This window comes from Strix aluco, chromosome 2 (assembly GCF_031877795.1).
Source record: "Strix aluco isolate bStrAlu1 chromosome 2, bStrAlu1.hap1, whole genome shotgun sequence".
In the NCBI taxonomy this organism is placed as follows: Eukaryota; Metazoa; Chordata; class Aves; order Strigiformes; family Strigidae; genus Strix; species Strix aluco.
This window is the reverse complement of record NC_133932.1, coordinates 135,866,506-135,885,355: the sequence shown is the minus strand read 5'-3', so window position 1 is coordinate 135,885,355 and position 18,850 is coordinate 135,866,506. Positions and strand designations below refer to the sequence as shown.

The window sequence follows — 18,850 nt, the reverse complement described above, 5'->3', positions numbered from 1 at the left end:
CAACCAGTGAAGCCATGAGTATTTGTTTAGGAATACTGTTGTAATGGCTTTGCTTGTGCCAGGCTTTGTGTCGAGGATGGGGGGAATCTCTTTAAAAGGCAGAAACCTTTCACAATATTTTTAATACAGGCTTCAGACTAAAATTATCTTTCTCCTCACCCACTGGTGCTTATAAGGAGTGCATGCATAAATTGTTAGCATGATTCCCTCGGGAATAAAGGAGAATGGACTACTAAAAGTAATAAAGCATAATTGGCACGTGGAATTCCCGAGCGATATTTGGGAAACACGAATTAATCTTCTATGCTGCAATGCAGCTGCTATACCTTTGGCATACCCTTATGATGTTTTTTCCTTTATTGTTCAAGATAATGTCTTTCATTGTTCTGTGATTCTATAATTATTACAATAATCACAGCACTGTGACTCTCAGCCATTTTCCTTTTAAGAACATGTTGCTCATTTGTGTAGATTACAAAAATTCCTAAAAATAGTTTCACTTGCTTTGGTTCTTAAATTTTAATACTGGTAAAATCCTTCAGTAAAGTGCCTTTCAGGAACATGAAGTTTGCTATATGAAATATGCTCTGCCCTTTTCATATTGTTTAATTAGTTGACATTTTAATATAAAATTTTTAAAATGCATTTTAATTTGAGTTGGAAAACATCTTCATTATCCTGAAAAGACCCTTTGTGTTGTGGGTTAGACAGTGCAATGTTAAATTTGTAGGACCACATCAAACTGCAGGCTATGTCTCTTTGGTGTGATAAGAATCTGAAATGTTCAGTAATGGATTAAATTTATTGAAGTTTGTAGTATTGCAGTGTTGCCATCACTAAACTTATTCTGTGAGCATCTTTAGAAAACCCTGTTCACCGAATAGTTTGCTAGAAATGACAGGTAACCTTAAACCCATGTACAGAAAGAAAACCCACATGGAAGTGATAAATCCTAATAGCAATTGGGACCAACAGCCTGTGTTGGAGTAGAAAAGGTTTTGTTCAACAGATTTATTTGAAGAAGTAAATGAAAAGCACACTGGGCAAAAAAAATTAACTGCTGTTAAAATGATAATACAGAGATTGAATCAACTGAACAAAAACTAAAGACAGCAGTGGCAAAATAGATGGTTAAAAAAATGGAAGGATGCAAAAGAGAAAATAAAAGCTCATGAGTAATGCATATGATCGGTATCTGATTTTTTTTTGTTTTGCATTTTTTTATGCATTTTATCTGCCAAGGGAGTATTTTTAACTATCAAAACCATGGGACTTGGTATGAAATGCATTTTACACGCACATTTGTATCAATTTAAGCTTTCTGTTCCTTAGTCTGTCCTTTTGTAGAACACAGAACATTTTGAGATTTATCCAGAAAAGCTGGTGTGTCTGAGTCAAGGGTGTTTTATCTGTAGTACGAAGGGTTATATGGGGACTTGCTGGTACATTCACACCTTTGACACAGTGAAAATCTGTAGTAAGGAAAAATTTTAAGAGCTTTCTTGGAGACAGATCTGTGTTTGTGTGTGATTAAATGTAGGAGTTAAATATTGTCATGGTTCTAGCCCGTTCTCGAACAAAGTACATTTCTTTAACATACTTTCCAAATTATGTAAATATATAAATATTTTTTTTTAAACTAAGCGACAAAATAGTTCATTGTTGGATACATTTTCCTGCTGAAGAAAAAATAAGAAAAACAGCTGCAATTTTTAGACATACCACATACTCCACTGCTGTTCAGCAGTCATGATGATGATGATGATGATGTGGTCAGCATAAAAATCCTTGAATAGCAGAAATCAGTGGCGAATTACTGAACAATTTAAATGTACATTTTTCCATGTGAATGAAGCCAAATATTGTTGGCAGGAACTGTATGGAGTACTCTTCAGATACGAAGGTAACGTGACCATGACAGTCTGCCACAGAGTCTTCTTCTGAGTGTTGGAGTTGAGACAGAATTTTTTTTTCCAAGAATGAGGAAATACAAAAGCAAAGACAGTTGCATCAGTGCAATTTATTAAAAATTAATCATGTCAGAAGAAGGATGCCCTTGGGATTTATTCCAGTACTATGAAAGATAAAGCAAAATAGGTCCAAGAAGTCTTCAGAGATGATACTTAAAAACTTTGGGGAGAAGTGGGTGTATTTCTAGATTATAAAGACTCTGTTTTCATCCTCCAGGTTTTTTTAAGCCTTATACGGTTAAATTTGAAGATCTGATTTTTCACATCAGGGTATTCCCACTGATTTAAGCGGAATTATTCTTGAACCCTGAAGTGTCAATTTAATGCTGTCTTCATCAGGTGACTGTCATAGCTGTCTGCCTCATGGGGCAAAGAATTCTAAAGGAGATTCCCTTCCATGCCTGCGTTCACCTACCAGACCCTCATCATTAAGTGTGACAACTACAAGGCACTACCATGAGATCTGTGGAGGCAAATCTGGAAGGAGTACTTAAGATTATCATTAATTCTGCTTATACTTGTTTTAAAGGGACCTTGTCTTTGGATTGGGGGAGGGTGATGGGCATCTACTGGTGGGCATTCCATGTTTTTCTGTGCTCAGAGTAGACTTCAGTGCACCAGCCACAAAAGTTTTGTCATTAAAAACAATGACCCTGCCTAAATTGTAAAGGAACAAAATGATGTGCAGAACCATCATCAAGTGACTAATGAGACCAAACAAAGAACTTGCAAACAAGCCCAAAACTATTGACACTAGAAAATACAAAGCTCTGGGGTAAGGGAAAGTGCAAAGTGTGTTTATGAGGGCTGAGCTGAAAGGCAAGCAAACAGAAGTCAGGGCACTTGTTGTCTTCTAGTGTTTATTGTTCCCGTGTTTGCCATGATGAAAGCTGCTTCTCTAGGTTGGGGGAAGAGAGGAGGAAACTAAGATAGCTTCTGCAACCTTTGATTTAAATAGACACTTTATACGTTTTGCAGTCTTTTTCAACATATTCTCTTCCTTCCTTTTGATCTGATTTTCCTATTTCCACTCGTTCCCAGATTTTTTTTTTATCATTTCTCTGCTCCTGAGCGGTATGGATATGTCCCTGGAATAGCTTTCGCTTCCTTGTTCACAGCTGGCTGTTTAGGAATGTACTTCTGAAGAACATGCAGTCATGCAGGATGTTGATTTAAGAAGAAGAAAATAAAAAGAAACAGGAGAAGCTGATTAGCTTGATAGCAGCAGTACAGCAAGACAATTACAAAAATTCCTTAAAATTACTTTCTATGAAACTGCAAGAAAGAGAGAAGCTGGGGAGGTGGCAGAGGATCTTTCTGTAGGGATTCTTGAGTTATTGGGCCAAAATCTTCTTCGTTTCAAGGAGATATGAACAGGTTGGTGGCTGGGGAGGTGGAAGAGTTTGCTCTAAGTGCAGTAAGGACTAGCAAAATAAAAATGTCTGCAAGTTACTACCTTTTTGGTTTGTTTTGGCTGTTACTTTGTGACTGAAATGTTTGACATTCAGAGAAACTAAATGCTCCAGGAGTTAAGGACAACTGAGGTGCCCAGGACACTTGGCTGTCCACCTGTCTGTCAGGGTTAGTATCTGCTGAAATACTTCCAGAGTAGAGCTGAAGATGCCATGTTACAGAAGAAGCTATCTAAAGCAGCTTTAATTGGGAAATTCAAGTAAAAGTAGAGTGGGTTTGCGCAGTATTTAATTTTTACCAAGTGTTGAAGGGACCAGCATGAGCAGATGAACAGTATTCTGCACAGGAGTGCACACACTGGGGAAGGAACAAATGCTGATGTAGCTCAATCACGATTTAGAAAACCTTTTTCCCTGTTCACATCCCAGGTAGCACCAGTTGTCTAAGAAAAACCAAGTTTCAGTCCCATCCTCCTTTTTACACCTGCCTCTTTGGGACTGGTCCCAGCTCTCGTAGCTCTGCATTTTGAGTAGCAGCTGCCTGCTCCAAATTAAATAGTGGCCTTCCTTGCTCTGTCCAGATGGATCTTCTTTAGGGTAGTTGTGTTTCCCTTTTGTGGGACCCCACTGAAGTGTTACTTCACTGAGAGTGAGTTGGACCTGGACCTCACTGGGAAGGTGGTTTATCACTACAGCAGCTTTGGACGTGCAAGATTATCCTGGGATACAGAGAATTTTACGGCCTTAGCTTAGAGCTGGTTTGCATTGGATGGAAACTATGGGGCTGTACTGCTGCATAACTTGAAATTCTGATTTTACAGAGCTAACTTTAGATGGTCCTTTCTCCTTGTTGGCTGAGGAGATTCAGTACTAACTTTTAGATCCAGCAAAGAGGGTAGGTTTTTCTCGTTAGCTTTTCTTTGCAGCTTTCTCTTTTGCACGTATGGTTTAGCAGAAAAATAGGTTTTTTACCAAATGCTGAGCCTGTAAAGGGCAGTCTAGGCAGCAGGCTTCCCGTCATTTTGAAGTCAGACTTCAGACTTCAGATCGGTGCAGACGCTGCACAGTTGTTCCTGCAGGATTGCAATGACTGAGAAGCGCAGGAGCTCACACTGGTTTTCTGTCAGCCGATACGCGGTCGCTGCAGGCATGCTGTTCAGGGACACTTCTGTTGCTTTGATCTTGGCTTTGTTGGTATTTTATATATAGAAGTCACGTTTTGTTGACAAATACAGACCTGATGTACTGCTACGTTAGGTTGTCTTGATGGAAAAGAAGGGTGTTTCAGCAGTGACAAACGCTGCAGTGATGGAAGAATTTAAAACGACTTAAAGAAAGCAAGACTCCTTTTAGGTATCAGGAGAAATTGATGCCTAGAATAAATTACTACCAGGAATCAGCATTTTTAAAGGAAAATCACTGTGGAATGTTAACTGAAAAGGATAGCTCTTCCTGTCCTTCCTTCCTTTCTCTCCCAATGTCCTTGGGAAATGCTGTTACGTATCACTGATCCAAGTACTGCTGAGTTCGGCAAAGCCAGACGATTCAAGTTGTTGACTTTATTACTTCTGAGGTTTAGATGAGTTTTTAAAATACTCTATCCTTCACTGTCAAATAATATGAGATCTGTTGCTATGCTTGGAATAAAATACATACAAACTACTTCTGTTCTTAACCTCTCATAGACCCAGAAGGATGCTTAAGCCAATGTCTTAATAGTAGTAATTCCTGTTAACAATTTAGCTGTTATTGTACGTACCCCACCCTTTCTTTTTTATATTCCTTTTTATATTCTGAGGTATTTGCATATAAAAATTAAAACACGTGGAATCTCATTTACCAAAATCATTCAACGGAAAATTCCCAGACCGTACCATCCGTGAGATTGCACTGTTTATTTAATGGATTATAGGCATGGTTTAAAGCATCACGTAGCGTGCTTGTTATGTAATTTATATTGTGGGTTTTTTAAATGTTAAATAAGTTTGGAGTAGTGTTACAGAAAATATGGGATGAAAAATAGAGTCCCTGTTCTTAATGGGTTACAGGTTGTTTTCAAAACAGAACAGATCAGGGGTAGATAAAACAGGGTTTCTAATGCAAATGAGAATAGGGTGACATAAGAATTTAATTTCCATTTTTAATAGGCTACCTGAAATAGATAGAAGGCAGCATCCATGATACAGATCTCCCTTTTTATTTGTGGGGTTTGCTTTGATTACTAAACAGGAAAATATGTCATGTTATCGTGATGCAATACCATTACTTCACAGAGAAGATATCATTGCACGAACACAATGATTTTTGTTCAGTTCATTTAAATCTTTTTCCTTATCTTTTCATTTTCAGACTGTAGTCCGGGTGTGGTAGGGTCAGGTCTAATTTTGTTATGTTACCTCCACCCATTTAAGGAAATTCTTTGCCTTCAACATCAGCTATATTGTTTCCGGCAAAGCGGTGGCAGCTCACGAAGCATTTGTCAAGGTTTTAAACGCTCAGCGCAGGCAAAATTAGCACAGGTAAACTGTTGAGTTGCATCAAGTCACGAAAGGATGGAAGTTTACAAATGAAAACTTAATTTGATCCACAAGCATTGTCTTATTGAAAGAGCAGGATTCCAGTGAGGCTTAGGAAGTTCAAAAAAGTATAAAAATATAAACGCCCATGTTTGAAAATATAAAATTATTTCTAGGGAGTGATGATTCAGATGAGACTAGTGTAAATTAGGTGGTGAAAACCCACGTGGCTTTACAAGTGTGGTTTTAATTGTGTTTTTTTAACTTAGTACTGTAAGGTCCAGTTTTTGGTGCCTGGTGGTTTCAGATCACTAAATGAGAGGTTTAATTTGAACACCTGAGTTTAAAGTGTAAAAATAGCATGCAGAGCTTCAGCACAGCTTAGCAGTTTCTGTGCAAGATGAACATGAATAACAGGAATATTTCAGAAATAAATGACATAAAAATGAAGACTCACCTCGGTGGTTTTGCATGACTCTGGTCTGGGTTAGATAGTTTCCATTTTTTTCTTTGGGATTTGAGAAGGTATGAATCTTTTAAAATAAAAAATACATAGTAGTTTAGCTTGTTCTCTGTCTTCTCCCAGAAACTGAAATGGTCATTTTTAAATGGAGTGACTGAGACCTGTAAATGTTCTAGTTGAAAAGACCTTGAAGTGAGTTGCATGAATGAACATGGTATGTTCAACGCCGAATCTTTTCTACATCATGCACTAGCATCTTAGATTAAGAACAACATCTCAAAGGCAACCAAATATACTAACAATATCTAAAATAGTTTTATTTACATCTTTGCTTTTGAGAAAATCTTCATGGAATGTAGAATGATTAAAGCCAATGCATCCAAGTCTCTAAAATGTTTAATATAATCTCTTGAATTAAAAAGAAAAACCTCCTCAAAATGATGATCTGAACTTGGACTGAAATTTTGTTCCTAGGAAAATTACGTTATATTTGAAACTTTATGTTGAAATCAGAAAAATGTTCTCATCCCATGTCCCGTCCACCCCTCAATATGTCATTTTATTGGTTTCAATTAATGTAAAGGATTTCTTACAAAAATACAGTTTAATTTAATTGTGTATCCATTGCCCTTGTTAACAGTTTCAGTTCTTCTCAGTCCTGATTTCAGCTGCTGTCTTCTAAAGCTTGTACTCAGGTGGGAAAGTAGTTTTGTACCTTTAATATGACAATTCCACTGTAAAGAAATTAGTTCTTTAAACACGTTGACTTTCTTCTATCCTTGGAAATTGTAATTCTGTGGTACTTACCTTCATATTATCTTAGTTCTGATGCCAGATTTGCTTTTTAAAAAAATCTTGATTTCCTTTTGAGGTTGAAGACAGGTTTTTCAGTCTGATTGTAATACAGTAAGTGATTTAGCAATCTTTTGAGATTCAGAAAGAGAACAAAAGCCATTGTAGTGGAATAATGTGTATTGGGTTTTTTGAATTATTTTTTTTTTTAAGTTTCCCCTTCAAGTGGTGTGATCAGAAATTGAAAAAAACCTTTTTATTTCAAACCTAAATTGTGATGTTCAGTGTTTGGGTCAGAGTGTTTCTAAGTAAATGAGATACCGATTATAAAATCCCACATGAATGTTAATTTATATCGTATAGCTCATCAAGTTAAATCTTTTGTTTTGATAGTAACATATCCAGCTTGATATAATAATTACCATTTTATAGAATGAATAGATACATTATCATTTAAAGTTGTAACCAACCAGCTCTCTAATTCTGTACCTGATGGGATGTCACATTTTCTGTGCAACGCTGAGGTTTTTAGCATGTGTTGGAGCTGCACACTAGCCGTGGGTTTACTTGGCTGACAAATATGCCTGTGTTATATTGCGCTGACTTTAATAACTTCAATCCTGGCAGCTCTCATCGGTATTTAAGAACTTCATCATATTGAAACTGCTTTTAATTAATGAAAGGAGAAAGGCTGTAATACACTTCTCACATGCTGACAGATTTGTGTGGTTCGTAATGTTTTGCTACACTTTGATGTTCTTTCTTATATATCTCTATATCACACTGCAGGGGTGTTCTGGCTCAAAACCTTCAGAGCTGTGGTCGTTGCAAGAGGAGTGGGGAAAATGAAGTTAATATTTATATATCTTCTTATATTCCTAGAATATTAACTTATTAACTTATATTCCTACAGCATGCAGCTGCAGATGAATGAATCCCTAATGCTGGGTAGATAATAGGTGCAGAGAATAAACACGTGTTGAGATGGGCTTCATCTCACCCAGCTTTATATGACCACCGTGTAGACGTGTATGTCTAAGCTAATTGTCTGGGCGCTATTTACGGTCAGTGAAGAGGAATAGGCACTTAGCATGCTGCGTTTCATCTGACCTATTTTAGCCATCTATCTTAGAGGGAGATGAATCACACCGCAGAACTACCAACACTGACTCTAAAAAGGACCCAGAGTGACAAACTCCAACGTACATGTCTGCACTGTAGAAGTCTTGAGTTAAATGACATAAACCCCTCCTGCTGGGTTTAACATAAAAAGAACATATGGGCTTGATATGAAGGCAGGGGGAGTGAGCTCTGAAATACTCATTTATAGCATACTGGAATGAAAAAATCACAGCTGCTTTGCAAACTGAGCATTTATAATTGCTTTGCCAAGTTTAAACTATTTATTTACATTTATTAGCAGAGTTGCACTCCAGCCCGGTGTTTGATCTGAAAAGCTTTAGGAAGAGATACGCTCAATCATAAATGCCTGCAAGTTCTGTTGTAGGGAAGTTTCAGGATTGCCATCGTCGTGCAGCAATTCTCCTGAGAGCACAGCCAGTCCTGGCAATTTTATACATCATTTGTATTCTCTGAAAGTGCAAGACAGACCTGCTATTGGGACTGCGTGTATTTGGTGTGAAAATAAATGCCCTTGAAATTGGGTGGTAACTTTGGCACTCATATAACTCTGATACTGAAGGCTTATCCCTTTAGTGTTATAAAAACACAGAAAGTGTTAAAATCCTCGTGCTAACCTAGGACTATGCCTTATGAACTAAAGGTGCAAGATGAATTCCAGTAAAGCTGTGCCTATATCGAGACAGGCAAGGACTGAAGCTGCGTGTGTGTATTGCTGTAGGGTTTTTTTATGGATTTGTGGTTGGGGATTTCCTGACATTTTTATCAATTGAACATCCTAGCTGTAAGCTCTATTACACAATTCTTTGAATAAGATTTTCTTTCTTTAAAATGATGCTTAACGGAGTATTTGATAGAGCTGACATCACTTGTGAGAGCCTGAAGTTAACCTATAGCTCTTTCCCAGCCATCCAGTGAGTCTTCCTTCGCTTAACAGAGCCTTCCCGTGGCTGGGGGCCTCAAGTAGCTGCCCTGGCTGCTGACCCCGCGAGACCGGCCTTTGATCCGGGGAGCTGGCAGCATGGCTGAGTGAGCGGCTACATTGTGGGGGCTTGAAAGAAATTCCCATGTTTGCTGCTGGTTTGGCATGGCGGCCTATCTGTTTGTTTTCTGGTGGCCGTAGTTTTTGCACTAGCAAGTTTGAGGCAGGTTTAATGTCTTAAGTTTGAAAGAAAAAATCAGCCTGTGCTCGGAAGTGCTTTACACTTGCTAGGTGGAGGATGAAGAAAATAGTGTAGTATAAAGTGGATTTTGGTTATAAAATTTTGGAGACAAGAATTCCAGTTGCACAATTTTATTATTTTCCTCACAGCATCTTTCACTGAGGATGTCTGTATGTTAAGTTTTAATTTCATCTGGTGGTTGCTGTAGCTGTGTGCGGATGGTGGATGAAACTTTTTTTGCAGAAGGAAAATCTCTTCTGTTAGTCATAAGTTCTGATTTACATGTGTCTTAGCCTTGTCTTAAGTGTTAGGCTTGATTTTGCTTCTGTTAGTCGTAAGTTCTGAATGATTTGTGTCTGATTTACGTATGTCTCTTAGCCTTGTCTTAAATGTTAGGCTTGATTTTACTGGGGCAGAAACTACTTCTTAAGGGGTTCCATCCCTTTTTTCCCCCTGACATTTCAAAATTATTTCAATAATCAAATGCAATTTTATATAGAAATGCATTCTTGAATCTGTTGGAATCTGGTATACGCTATTTCAATGAATGTACTATTTAAATGGATATCTGTGAAATTTGGTATATTTAAAAATATATATATTTAAATATACCCAGAGTTGAATATTTAAGTGAAATTGCCAGTCACTTGCCAAGTTGTACATGTTTAATACAGAACTTGCATTAAATACCTAGGCCATGATGTGATTTTTCAGTTCTGGTCACAACAGGGCTTTTGACTTTGAACTTTGATGTCATCCTCCGGGAACTACTAAGTTTATGATCATTTTTTTTTTAATGCATTTGGTATTTCTGTGCACAAAAGAGATATGTTGCGCTTCAATGAAATGGCAGCTGTTGATCAGCAGTTTTTAATAAGCAAATAGCCGTGTATCTGAAGCATATGTATGTTGAGTGTCTTGCTAATGTCATTTGGAGCGTGGTACAGTGACTTGAGGAGTGCTCTGGCTGGTAGAAGCCCCATATCCTTGCAGTTAGTCGGTCCCTTTCTTGACATAAATGACATCTCCCTGAGCGTATTCACTTATCCAAACCTGACCTCACTGTTCTGCTATGGCCGTATTACACAACTGGATGGAATCATGTCATATAACGTGATATTGTTACGGTGCTCTGTGGTGCCATCTAATGGAAATAAAGCACTGTCATTCCTCCTGGTCAAAAATAAAAGACATCCACCTGTCACTATCCGGGCTAATAATTGCAAGTAAATATATATTTTTTAAAAAGTATGAGCATCTTACAAATCTAAACATGAATACAAATAAATCATACAGAAAATACATACTGTTTTTCTTAATTTTCTTGAATTCTTTCCCTCATACAGGCTCTTGATGGAAACGTATATGATCACCTTAAGGATTATTTAATGGCATTCAGCAGGACTGAACTAGAGACATGCCAAGCTGTACAAAACACATTCCAGTTTTTACTGGAGACTTCCAGCAGGGTAAGTTTTTACTGAATGATCCTTTGTAACTGAATACTTACAGCATATATAAGTTCCCAGGCTTAAGATTTGCTTCCAAAATAATGACAAAACTGAAGGGTTATTATTTTTGGTTACCCCTGAGTGGTATTAAGTTAAAAGAAACTAGACAGTTTTCTTGCGGAGAATTTTTCCTATTGCCACCCAGATTGCATTCTCAGGAGTGCATTTACACAGTACAAGATCTTTTGAGAACAGCGATCAAGAGATGTTCAGTTATACTCACTCTGCATGTTTGGAAGAGAAATTGCAGCCGAGAGTTCTGCGCTGTGTAATCTGGAACTGCATTAGTCATCCATCACAGTAAAGCCCTGTGAAACTGTTTGGATCATTTCTTAATAATTGACTGTCAACTTAAAACCCAAATATTACGATGTTTTCTCCCTTAAATTCAGAATGGCAAATACAGAAACCAGATTAGAATCTTGTCATAGACGTGGTTTGTTTGCTTTGTCGAGCAGCCAGAATCAGAAATACTTGATCACTTCCAGGATAATTTTGATACTTAAATAATTCATCTGCTGGGCTAAAAAAAAAATAATTGCCATTGAGCTCAAACGAGCTGCTTTGGTGCAGTCACAATATTCCTTTATGCATTTACCTTAACCACCCGCACGGAAACAGAGCTCATTTATGCAGGGAATTATGTAGAAAAAAACATACTTAACACGTTCCTTATTCACTTGCAAGCATGCTAACTCACACCTTATTAGATATAAAGTGAGTGGATTAAAAATTGGCTTCACGCTAGCTTGTCTTTGAATTTACTTGGCAGCAACTGTAAAGATAATGAAAATACCATTTTATCTTCTGTTGGAAATGGACTTTCAATAATTTACCTTGGTGTATATCATGCAGGTCAGCTTAAAGTATCTTCCTCCAAAATGCTTTTTTTGAATCTTTTAACTAAATATGCTTATATATAATGTCTACGTATTCATAATTAATTTCTCGGTACTATATTAAATCCTTTATGTTCAGAATACTTGGAGAGCTGCCTGGCTGGGACTTCAGCTAACTAAACTGTCATTTCCAAACAGCTCATTTGCGTAGGAATACCTTGGTCGTATATTTGTGTGCGCTGAGCTTGTGGTAGCTTGTGTTAGCAAGCCTCTGTGCGGCCAGAAGCCTGCAGGTCTGGCTTATTTTACACAGTAACAGCGTCATGCTGTATGTTTGAGGAAAATAGTTCTGTTTCGGCCTTACTAAGTTAGTACAATGCCTGGAGAACGAACAGAACTGTAAATACAGCTGTCAGGTCTGAACAGGATTTTTACAACTGGTTTATAGCTCAGTGGCACCAATTTTCTTCTCGCAGTTCAAGAATGCAGAGAAGAAAAATTTGTATTATATTACTACTGAAAATGTGTGTCTTGCTCTTAATTACTAAACACATTAATCAGTGGATTATTCCACAGACATAGGCTTTGCTCATCCTTTTTTTTGAACTTTCTGCATTCCCTGCAGGTCCACGTTGCAGGAATCAGCTCCAAAAGGCAAAGTGAAGCTGGAATAGAAACTCTATATTGAAAGCCATGCATGTGTTTCAAAAGTAGCTTGAGAGTTAAACACGGAACAAATTTGTTAGCAATTTAATAATTTGGAATAAAAACCAGCCTGCCATCAAAGCAAAGACTTTAAATATTTGTTGGGCTTCTTTAGTACTTTGCCTGTTCTTTGTTAGTTTTATGTTCAAGATCACAAGTTTGCCAAGCTACGTTTAGAAAAGACACCTTAGATCGTTGGTAGAAATGCTTTTGGTTTTCCATCTGAACTGTATTTCTGTTTACAGGATGGAATTAAATTACATCTGCTTCCCAGAAGTGCCTGCTTACCTCTTGAATGTCAGAGAGCCGGAGGTGGCTGCTTGGGTTGGGCAGGGCAGTGTTGTACTCAGCTGCTTAGGAGATTGTCAGTCATCTAAAGCTCATCCAGACTGAGGGAAACATCTGAAAAACAAGTTTTCCATATAAAATGAAGGTTTTTCACAGTTTGAGGGAAACATCTCAAAAACAAGTTTTCCATATAAAATGAAGGTTTTTCACAGTTTGAGGGAAACATCTCAAAACTAAATTTTCCATATAAAATGAAGGTTTTTCACAGTTTATTGTAGCATCATTTGTTGCAACTTTGGAGGTTTTATTACGGCTAGGTTGGGGTGACCCATGGCATTCCTCTGGCCTGTCCAGGAAATACTACTCTCTGACACTGAGCATATGAAAATGCAATTTAACTTCCTTTTCATCCTTGAACGATCTTATTCAAGACTTGTTCTTCTTGCACTTCTCTTTTGGAAAAAATCTGATTTTCTTTGGAACATTTTCTGAAATTCCATTTGCTGTTTTGAATAACATTTCTGTGATGTTTCTGGTAAGAAGCTTCACCAACCTAGGGCAAATAATTATGTTTTTACACGTCTCTGACTATGCTTTCTTTCTGCATATGGTATATATTTAACATTTGATTTCAAGTCTGTTTTAAGATGTCAGTTGACATTGACTTCACAAAGAAACTGTGTAAGAACGTTGACTTAATTTCTGAATAACAGGAAGTCTATTTGGAAAAGTTGCTGCTTAATCCTGAGAATACGATGTTGCTTAGGAGTCTTTTTATTTTGTTTCTAACAATTGTCAAATATATCCTGCAGAATGCTCCAGGGTTGCTGGACTTACACACTCTCCCAAGTTTCACGTTATGATAACAGTTGTTCTCATTTATAAGTATTGTTGCTTTGAGGGAAAATTTCTTAGGAGTGCTGTTGTAAAGATGGTTTTTCTTCTTTGAAGAACTGAGTTGCTTTTGAGTTGAGTTGCTTTTGCTTTTGAGTTAGAGGTCTACAGTGAAAGCGTGTTGCATTAAAGTAACTATAGGTTTTCACGTCCTCAGTAACTACGCTTTGGGGTTTTTTCTAATTGAAGTTGGTTTGAAATAGTTACATATATTTGACACGGCACAGAGTTGTGTGCTGTGGTCGGTGTTCACGTATATCTAAAGGACTGTGTGAAGACTGGAGCAGTTTAACAGAAATGATCTCAGTGCCATGGTCAGTGCTGAGCATTATCTGAAGCTGCAGATGATTCCTCCTTTAGCATTTTCTGAATTTCTATTTATGGGAGTTCCTAGTATAGACTCCCTGTATGCCTTCTCTGTATGTTTTCTATGCATTTGAATATGTTTACGTTCAGCTGCTCAAATTGGTGCAGTAATCATGTACTTTACTGTTTTAAATGAGTGCGTTATTATTGGCCCTGGAGGACTATTTACGTTCTTTAACTGAAGATTAATTTTTTACAGTTCAGTATTTCAGTAACACAAGCATCAACATTTTGATGCATTAGAGAACATGTTGTATTTACCATTGTACATACAATGTAATCAGAATTCTCAGTCATATACAATGCTGCTGCTATTTCTGGATAAATACCATCTTTATTATACACTTCTGTACATTTATACCCTCAGTTTGTAGTAGATTTTTATAATTTCATGCTGCTATTTATGCATTTTCATCAATTGAAGCAGTGAATACTCTCTAAGAGTTCTTCAACCAGCGATAGCATTTTTTTCATATTGCAATCACTGAGTTTTTCTTCATAAATATGTGTAAATTGTGACATAAGAGATTTGTTTAGGGATATATGTCATGCTGTCTGAAATGTATCATTAAACACATTTAGTAGCTGAAGTAGTTTTGGTGTACCAAAATACAAGCTTTGAGAGTTTTCTCTGAAAGCAATTTAATAAAAAGAGATGAATTTTGCAACTGATTTTGTATGCGTTATTCCAAATAGTCTTTTCAGCTCCCACAAGTAATAATTTGTGTAGAAATAAGACATTTCAGCTTAAGAAGGAACTGTGCACAAGAGAAAAATATTTATGGTGGTGACACCACATACTCTATACTTGATAGTTGGCTTTTTCCCCTTGGCTTTTTTGCCTTTGTGGTATTTTTCATAGGTTCATGGCAGACATATTTTAGGTCTTTGTCATCCAGTGTGTGTCCTGCCAGTCACTTCTGACTAACCATGGGTAGTACTGCCCAGAATCAGCTCCTGTGTTTCCTTTTGTTGCAGTCAAGATTCTGCTGCAGATTTGATCTCCGTTTGAAACGCTGCCCTAATTTTGCCATACAGGATGTTTTTAAGTTTACAAAATAACAAATCTAAATGGCATTTTTTATTTTCTCAGGTGGTGCGGGATTACAATCTACAGCTGTTTTTACAAGAGAACTCTGTGTTTCACAAACCGCAGCCTTTCCAGTTCCAACCAAGTGACAGTGACACTGTAAGAACCCCGCTGAATTCCTCGATTCATTTGTTCTCGCTCTATTTTTAAGAATGTTATTATAAATGGGTAAGAGAATAGCATTCACTGGTATCCCAGTCTGGTTTAACTTCGTGCTATATTTTTGGAAAAGAAAGGGAGAGTGGCCTGATTCCACCAGCTCTGCTTGCAGTAGGTGGGTAATCGTAACAAAAGCATCAAACAGGCTCAGTGTCATCCACAGAAGAGCTGAATCTTTTTTTTTGCTTCCAGATTGTGACTAGAGCAGGCCTGTGTTTCTCTGCTTTCAGCGTAATTCTTACTACATTTTGTTAGCTTTTCATCACGCCAGCAAGGTTCTGGTAATATTCACTAATACTGGGTTGTGTGATGCTAAGCCAAATAAGGTGTCCATATACCTCTAAACTACTTGAGGAATACCTATAGATACGTAGAAGAAGTTGTTCTTGATTTAAAAAGAGTACTGTTAAAACACTGCATTTCGAACTCATCTCAGAAAATATTATTTTGGTGTGTGTGTTGCTTCCAAAGCAGTCTTTAATGATATTGAAATTGAGTAAATCATGGTGTGTAAATACATTTCCAAACAGCACTTTAACAGAAGTGGGTTGTTGATGTCCCACCAACGTTACTAATGTTATTTTAAGAAATAGCAGTTTAAAGTAAGTCTAGATCTTTAAAAAAGTTAACCTTGTGCAGCTTTTTATTGCTTGAATTCATAAGTAAACTGACTTGGACAGAAATGTCTTGATTTCCAGTTCGGGTGATTAAATTCAAGAACCGTGTTAATAGATATGCAAGAGTGATTTTTCCAGACATACTAACATCTGTAACACAGTTTTCTTTGTCTTTTCATTTTAACAAACTGTGATTTTGATTTTTCTTCCAGCTCCTTTGTATAGAGTCAGTTATTTCCATAAAGATTTAGGTTGATCTTAATACATTGAGCAGAATCTTTCTGTCTTTGCCCTGCCTTTCTAACCTTTGCTGCTGTGTGTTTTCATCCTTGTGCAATCTCTGCATCTAGAGTTTTAATGCAGTTCAGCTGGTGGATATTGAGCCCTCACCTGTCAGTGCTATGAGAATGACTATAGCAGAGGTATATTGTAGTATTTACAATCAGCCTTTGGCATTTGTGTCCTTATCGCTATGCATGTGACTCGGGATGCTGAATTTACTCTCATGTAGAGGTGGCAACAGAATGCATAATATATATATAAAATGAAAAAAAGCACAGCTTTTTCTGCAATAAGACTTAAGTTGAAGAAGGAAAAAGCAATTTAACTGTGTTATTTGTGGGGATCAGCTTCACACTTATCTTTTGCACTTGCACAGCATTTGTAATTGATATTCTAATCTTTTGGGGGCATGAATTAAAATTTCACAGCTCAAGATAGTGATGTGTGTAATTGGTTACTTCTCTAATGTGGATGGGGAAGCTTGTATAACAACTGGAGGCTATTAGTATGCACTGATGAAATGCAGTCCTATTACTAATTTAATTTTGTTCTTTTTCCAGAGGGCTATCCCCATGTAAAATGGAACTGTAATTCACTCTTATTAAACTCTTCAACATGAAAAATTACATGATTCTTTGACATGGCACTTGTGTGGTCTGACAGTGTACATGTGCGCTGCCTGTACTGCTCAACTCCAGGAGCTTCTCAGAAGGCAGCGAATGGGTTGTTCATGTCTAAAGCTGTCTCGGGACCTCAGATGCAGTGACTTCTTTACTTGCCTAACCCACATGGGCTGTAGAATGACTGCATTTCTTCATTGCACTGCATTTTTTTGAGCTTCTAGCTGCTTACGCTGTAACTAATTCTCACAAAATAAATAAATTATGCAGGCTTCTTTATGATCCATATAATTATGCTCAGCTAACAGGATCCTACCTGGGCAATTGCAGGTTACACATTCACCATTTTTAATCAGTGAGCACAAGAGAATGAGACCTTTTGCTCAGGCTTTTGAGTTTGTCAGAAACTGGATGTTTTCTAATGAAGCGAATGACATTTATTTGAAGAACCATTATCAAGCATTCTTTTGCCACATACTCTCTTTGTAGATGATCTGCAGAGATTATCAGTTGGCTTTTAGTTTTTGTGGGTTATGCATGATAATTTTCACACCAAAGACTAACACTGGCAGAAATCTAAGTAGAGTGATTAATACATCTAATCAAATGTTTAATATTAACCTTTTCCAAGAACAAATTATGGCCTCTCTTCAGACTAAATACCCGATCCACTGTAACTGGGGTCAAAGTTTGGAGCATTTAAGTATTACTGGAATGAAATTTTGAGTATTGTAGGCAAGAATGTTATCAGCAATCTGGATGTGGAACTCACCTACATGGAAAGCTGTGAATGCTGTTGTAAATTCTAGTTTTACGTGGTCCATCTTAAAATTTTGTTTTGAGGGTAGAGCTGTTGTCAAGGAGTAACACAGAATGGATTGCCATGCAATCCTTGAGTCAGGTACAAAACCCTCAGCTCAATGTCCTTTCAAAATACTCTCAATGTGCACAGTCAGAGCCTCCAAAAGAGACTGTTCCTAAGAAAGGTAGGTATGAAATGGTTTTCCATCAGTTTTTCAGGATTTTTTGTTTCCCCAACATTCCACTAACACTGGCTGAAACGTAGACTCTTGAGTGTCCACAAAGAGAAGCCCACTACTATTTTCCATTATCTAAAAAATTGTTTTGATCTTAACATCATACATTTGTTCATGTTACTGAATTATTTAGATTGTTTCAGTGTCTCCATTAATTTTGACTAACATAAATTCATAATTTAAAAAAGGAAGTTTTTAACATTTTTTAAAACAAACCATTTCCCCTTAAGGAAATGGTTTGTTTTAAAAGTATTCAGTAAGAAATCATTAATAAATTCCCAAAATGGATTGGGCCTTTATGAACAGCAAGATGGAGAGTCTTCTGAAATACCTTTAGCCTAACAAGAAAAGCCAGTGAGCACATGCTGGCCTTACACACGCTGTATTCAGTGTAGTGACAGTTTAATCATCAAACATCCTCCCATGAGGCAAGTGATATTTATTAAGTCCGCAGAAATCTATCGTGTTGAAAACATACTGTCCCCATGCTTCACAGATAAGCTCTAGCCATAAGAACAGGACAAAATATAAAGGAAATTAGCCAGCTTTTCTCTGTTTCCTGTTTGGAAAAGATTCTTTTTCCTTGAACTGCGTGTTATCATGTGAGAAAATGAGCCAGCTGACAAAGAGCATGTCCATAATGCGAGAGGATAATGGCAACAAAAAGCTGACACTAAACTTTTGAGGTCTTTTTCCTGTTTTTTATCTACATGTCGCCTGTGACTATAGTTTCCCCTTATATTACTGATGCTGTCGTTTTCTTTGAGCACGCAAGTAAAAAATAGAGCCAAATCTGATTTGTATGACAGCTTATCGACATGAAAAAAAAATATTTTTCTCAGTGTAATTTGCAGAAAAAAATCATCTCAGATCAGTGGAAAGTTTTGCAGTTTCACCCCTTGTTACTTGGAGGTACAAGTTCTGTGGATAGATTGTGAGAATAAAGATGAATTTCACTTCACTATTGCAGAAGAATATCTTGAGCA

At 37.1% G+C, this 18,850-nt stretch overlaps 1 protein-coding gene and 1 long non-coding RNA gene across 3 annotated transcripts in view; one reads left to right on the top strand and one right to left on the bottom strand.

Annotated features, from left to right (window-relative positions):
* Window positions 1-18,850, top strand: part of FCHSD2 (FCH and double SH3 domains 2) — a 167,244-nt gene that overhangs the window by 111,926 nt on the left and 36,468 nt on the right. The window contains exons 9-11 of one of the 2 annotated variants that reach the window (XM_074816521.1): window positions 10,803-10,925; window positions 15,153-15,248; window positions 16,276-16,347. In XM_074816521.1, the coding sequence (XP_074672622.1) occupies window positions 10,803-10,925; window positions 15,153-15,248; window positions 16,276-16,347 (291 nt within the window). The remainder of the gene's footprint in view (window positions 1-10,802; window positions 10,926-15,152; window positions 15,249-16,275; window positions 16,348-18,850) is intronic. The other variant, XM_074816522.1, reaches the window with a different exon arrangement.
* Window positions 2,001-15,135, bottom strand: LOC141919932 (uncharacterized). The gene is made up of 4 exons (XR_012622173.1): window positions 12,800-15,135; window positions 11,191-11,283; window positions 6,356-6,431; window positions 2,001-4,682 (listed from the first exon to the last, which is right to left on the bottom strand). It is a non-coding gene; the product is annotated as an uncharacterized LOC141919932 (long non-coding RNA).